Genomic DNA, 6000 nt, shown 5'->3' with positions numbered 1-6000 from the left:
CTTGGCAATTCATTATAAAGGCTCATTTATGCCAGTAACTCTGTGGAGCAGGAAACCTTCAAGTGGGAACACAGAATAGAATTTAATGAAAGTCCTCAAAAGAGGAAAGCTGTTTGCATTGTCATTCTATTTTAATAGGTCTTGCTGTATTGTGAAAGTAGTAAAGGACCTGTGGCCCTTGGAAAAGCTTTGAACGAATGCAAAATATAACTGGCCTTCTGATCAGAAAATAGTCTCACAACTGGATAGTCTTATTAGCCAATATAAAAAACTACAGTCTTACAGGGGGCATCAGAATTTTTAAAAGCCTAAATTTGATTAGAATTGAGTGATGAAGGATCTCAAATGGTCTCAACTCTCTTAGGCAACTGAAAGGTTCAAAAGAGCTACTGGCAAAAGATATTTAGGAACATTATTACAAAATACAGGCATTCTTAGTACGTCACAAAAATGAGTACAAATTATATACAAATGTTGTACTCAACTAGCAATTTAGATAATTTGCTTTTGTTTTTCACACCTACAGTCACCTCCAGTGATGGATAAAGGAGACTGGGCACATTTTGAGTTAGATAAATTATTCTTCAAGTGAATAGTCCCATGATTAAAAGACACTTATCTTTAGCTTTTGCAATACCCATAATTTTACTTTATATAGCACTTTTCAGGTTCACATGATTTCTTTTTCAGAATACTTTAGGTTAAAGATCAGTGGATTGGAAGGATGAACATTGTATATACTTTGAAATGTACCTAATATGAATCCATTTGCGGGTGGATAAATTTATTTTTTTCAACTGAGAAGACATTTAATACGCACTGTACTTTAGTAGAAGAAACGATACTCTTGACACATTAATTATGTAGTTGAAATGGCAGGATTTAAAGGGGAATTCATATATTTAGTTGCAAATAATCATCTGGCATTACATTTGGAGATGGGGCTTGGCTTAGTCAGTGTAACATATTTTTGGGCCTTTGTGTCCTCTTCTGTAATAAAAGGGCGTTAAAACAGATAATCTCTAAGGAAGCTTCTAGTTTCACACTCTGTGGGATAAGCTTCAGTAACATTATCAGTGTGCTTTCCATTTGGAAAAGCTGCTTCTTAAAGTGTAGATTTTAGCTAAATTGTTTCTGCAAGCCCAGGTCCTTCCTGGGCCCTAAGATCTGGAAGCTTTGGGATTGTTAAATTAATTAAATAAGGAGGCTTTTAGATTGAGATGGCTTTGATGCTTTAGTAGCCTACAGAAGCCTGAAATGCCTCAAGGTTAAGAAATCAAAACCTAAAGACAACCAATCATAGCCAACTAGGCTTTCCCAATTAAGGCAACCACTTCAGCTATAGCCCATCACATAATTTCCTTGCTTTGCTTCCTGGTCTTCTCTATAGTCTTGCCCCCTGGCTCCTGTCAGTGGAGCACTCCTAACCACTTCTGGTTTGGTGCTGCCTGATTTGAAAAGATTTTTGCTCAAATAAACTCTTAAAATTTTTAATATGCCTCAGTTTATCTTTTGTGTGTGTGTGTGAGGAAGATCAGCCCTGAGCTAACACCCATGCTAATCCTCCTCTTTCTGCTGAGGAAGACTGGCTCTGAGCTAACATCAATTGCCAATCCTCGTCCTTTTTTTTTGCCCCCCAAAGCCCCAGTAGATAGTTGTCTGTCATAGCTGCACATCCTTCTAGTTGCCGTTATGTGGGACGCGGCCTCAGCATGGCCGGAGAAGCGGTGCGTCGGTGCACGTCCGGGATCCAAACCCGGGCCGCCAGTAGCCAGCCTCTTAAACTGAGGGGCCGGCCCTGTGGCTTAGCGGTTAAGTGCTCGAGCTCTGCTACTGGCAGCCCGGGTTCGGATCCCGGATGTGCACTGATGCACCGCTTCTCCGGCCATGCTGAGGCCTCGTCTCACACAGCAACTGGAAGGATGTGCAGCTATGACATACAACTATCTACTGGGGCTTTGGGGGAAAACAAAAAAAAGACGAGGATTGGCAATAGATGTTAGCTCAGAGCCGGTCTTCCTCAGCAAAAAGAGGAGGATTAGCATGGATGTTAGCTCAGGGCTGATCTTCCTCTCACACACACACACAAAAACAGTGTGAAGAGTTCAATTTCACAGACTTGTTCCTCAGTGCATTTTTTTCTTGAATAATTTATATTTTAAAGAGAGAAAAGTCAGCCATTTCCATCTATCCCCTGCTCCATACCTCACAACTAACCCAAATCCTGATCGTATAGCCTTTATCTTCCTGACAATTTTTCCCTTTCCATTTAAAAATTTATGATGTTCTGCTGATTATACGCATTATGTCCTTTTATGAATACTGGCTTTAAAAATATGCTACACAGGCACACGTGTATGCTCCTGGATGTGTAAACCGGCAAAATCTTTCTTGAAAGCAAACTGGCAATACATAATAAAATCTTAAAAATGTATATATTTTGAAGGCTTATTTTCACTTCTAAGAATCTAACCTAAGGTAATAACCAGGTAAGAGTACAAAAATGAATGCATGCATGTTAAGGATATTCAAACTACAGCTTGTAATATAAATAACTGTAACTAAAATATCTAACTTCAGGGGGTTAGCTGGTTCCATGCAGTACTTACTTGGGAAGTTACTTATCTTCAATGTTTTGAAATTATCCTCTAATTTTTTTTCTACAATGAATATGTATCACTTTCCTAACAAAATAAATATACCACTGGCTAATATGTTAATTTATTTCTTTTGCACCTGTACCCACTACTCAGAATCATTGACATTTTCAGTTTATTCTGAGAAATCATCGATCCATGAAACTATCTAATTCCTTAGCCACTAAAATTGTTGTTATAATGTGGTAAGAGTGGGCACGTTGTGCTCCCAAAAGAAGTTTCGATTTAGGGAAAAGAATAACTTACAGAGATGAAACAATTGTAAGTGACAGAAGCATCATTTTTTTTTTGGTGAGGAAGAGTGACCTTGAGCTCACACCTGTTGTCAATCTTCCTCTTTTTGCTTGAGGAAGATTGTCCCTGAGCTAACGTTTGTGTCAATCTTCGTCTATTTTGTACGTGGGAAGCCACCACAGCATGGCTTGATGAGTGGTGCATAGGTCTGCATCTGGGATCTGAACCCACAAACCCTGGGCCGCTGAAGCGGAGCATGTGAACTTAATCACTATGCCACTGGGCCAGCCCGTTATTGTTTTTAAAATTTGGAAAAGACAAATCAAATGTCCTCAGAATTTCCAAGTAGTTGCTTCTTATTTTAAATAATGTAGAGCCACAAAAACAAGGTACTGCAGCAAACACTTTTAATAAGAATACAAAATTCACACCAGAGGTACATTCTGGGGAATGTAAATAACTATCACAAGTAGTAATTCTGCTGGAAGAATAAAAGGCTCTCTCAGAGTACAAATATACAGGAGGAATGATTTAAAATAGGTTTATGATTTACAGTCACATTACATTGAATTAAGCACTGAAAACAAGCATATTAAAAAGCCAGCTAAAAGGCATTTGAACATATATAACAAATCTTACAGTCCACAAAGTTCATGTATAACAGTAATTTAAGTACTTCATTTCAACACAAAACAAATGAACAGGTGAAGAGATACCTCTCAAAATATTAATTTATGTCTATGACAAAAATCAAGAGAACTTATATTTCAAAAGGATTCCATTACTGACAGAACCACACAGTGGACAGGCCAATCACATAACACAGAACCAACAGTGCTGAGCAACTAAAACAGTACTGGCCTTTCCAATCCCCTTTCTTCTTGTTAGCACCACACTGTCCCATATTACCTTTCCATTACTCAAATGAAAAAAATTCCTGTCTTCTTATTCCGCAAAAGGAATGAAGAAAAACGAAACAGTAAATTCAAAAGTTGATTTCCCCTTAAACCTTAAATGTGGTTTAACCTAATACAAAGAAACCCAACATTTATACACAGTGCTCCTTTCCAAGGAAGGAACAGACACGTCAAACATTATCTGAAAGGGGTATCTTTATGGATTATGTACATTGGTTGAATGAGAATTATTGTATCTGAGAAGGCACATATCTGTGATTTAAGGCTTAACCGGTATTGTTACATATGGAAGTCAATGAAAGCTGTCTAGGAATTCACTTCTGTCAAGATGGAATTTACCCAAAAATTAGCTTTCTGAGCACAGATTTCTACTCTAGAAACCATCAACAATTTCTATTTCCAAGTCCACCTGTCAAAAAAAATTCTCTTAAGCAGGTTTCATTATGAATCAAAAGAAATTGCTAACATCACTGCCCAGTGACTTTGGGTGATGCAAATTCATAAGCTCAAAAGCCTCACAGAAATGACAGTGTGATTCCTGCGTTTTTTTAAAAAAAGGTTAAACAGAACTACAATGGTACAGATTCATTTTTAAAAAGTTATTTGCCACAACTCCACAAGCCAATCAGTCATTCATTAGAGCTGCCACCTCTGTGTGGATGCTGCAGGAAAACCATAGAATTTTACTCTGCAAAATAGTTTCTTTTTTCTTTAAGACAATACATGAAAATGAATCTCTTAAAGATGTTTAATATATTCATATATAAAATATCTGATGTTGATACAAATCATGTAAACCTCCCTTTGGAAAAGTTACAACTGGCCCTCATTTCAAGGACCAAAACCCTTGAATTTTTGTCTTGTCAGTGCAAATCTATATTAGATGTTTTCAAACTACAGAAATAGCCATCAACCCTCACAATACAAAAGGATTTCTCAAAAAGGAAAATTATTATGTTCAGATTATAGAAATTATGTTTACATTAAAACCACCCACCTTCCTACCAAATTTAACAGTTCAATTGTTAAAGTATGAAAAAGGGAAAAATTAAAGCTGTTTGTGCAAGAATCACTATAATGGTTGTCACTCCTTCCCTCTTTCCCCAACTCTGCTTAATTCTTATTAGGTTTGTTTAGCAATATAACAACGTGACTTTCTTTTTTTTTCTTCCAGGTGTGATTTTACTGTTCTTCAAGCCAAGATGGGGCATCCACTCCGGGGGTTTTCAATTTGATATGGAACTGTTTAAGTGTCTGTTCAAGCTGCTTCTGATTCCCAGCGAAGTAAGCGGCAATGGCATTGTGGAAAAGGACCAGCTGATTGTGTAATACTTTAACCTGTGAACGGGGCAGAGTTACAAGACCAAGCATTACCACCAATGACAACGAAATATGAGGTGATTTATTACATGTCTTAATTAAATAGCAAGCTCTCCTTAGGAAAAGCTGTTTTAATAATGACAAAGTATTTGACACACACAAATTGTACATTGCTTGACAGGGTCACTGAGCCTTTGATGACTTTTTAATTTCCCTAAAGGGAACAGGTCAGTTTAAGAAGCTAAATACATACTCTGTTAATCGTTTTCAAATGTTATTGAGAGCATTAATTAAAAATATCATTAAATCCCCCTCAAACTAAATATTCAAAATCAAATATTGAAGAGGCAAAATTATACATAAATAATTACTGTATGATATATGCTATATACCAAGTATGGACATCATTAAGGCTAAACTGTATGTAAAACTGAGAAGGCTATATACTTTTAAATTCTGCAGTTCTCTGCAAAGAATCAAACCAGTGGCAGCAAGTGTTGCCCAGAAAGCCAATTTACTCAAAGTTCTCATGACTCTCAGTTATTTTCAATTGCTTATTACTTCTAATGATATGTTGAATGAATAAATGAATGGAATAAAAAGAGAATGTTTTAATCAAGTTAACACTACCTCTATGAATCTTTCTTAAACAAATCAGCAAAGTATCACAAAGATTTATGAATAAAGTTGCTTCCTGAGGTCTTTTTTATAACTACCAAATGTTCAACAATAAAGTATAAAATACACTCTGATTTACCCATCCGATGCAATATTCATTAAAACTGAGCTTTAAAAACTTGTAGTGATATAAAAACATCTGATATATGATGCTAAGTGCAAAAATTGGTTATAACATTTTATATATGATATGA

General features: G+C 36.4%; 1 protein-coding gene across 9 annotated transcripts in view; it reads right to left on the bottom strand.

Moving 5' to 3' along the window:
- Nucleotides 1–3281: 3281 nt before the first annotated feature.
- ARFIP1 (ADP ribosylation factor interacting protein 1) overlaps nucleotides 3282–6000 on the bottom strand; it is a 133620-nt gene continuing 130901 nt past the window's right edge. For all 9 annotated transcript variants that reach the window (XM_058550207.1, XM_058550210.1, XM_058550208.1 and 6 more), the window contains one exon: nucleotides 3282–5146. In XM_058550207.1, coding sequence (XP_058406190.1) covers nucleotides 4991–5146 — 156 coding nt within the window. In that variant the 3' untranslated portion in view covers nucleotides 3282–4990. The remainder of the gene's footprint in view (nucleotides 5147–6000) is intronic.

This window comes from Diceros bicornis, chromosome 11 (assembly GCF_020826845.1).
Source record: "Diceros bicornis minor isolate mBicDic1 chromosome 11, mDicBic1.mat.cur, whole genome shotgun sequence".
In the NCBI taxonomy this organism is placed as follows: domain Eukaryota; kingdom Metazoa; phylum Chordata; class Mammalia; order Perissodactyla; family Rhinocerotidae; genus Diceros; species Diceros bicornis.
The sequence above is the reverse complement of the archived record's forward strand: the minus strand, read 5'-3'. Positions and strand labels throughout refer to the sequence as shown.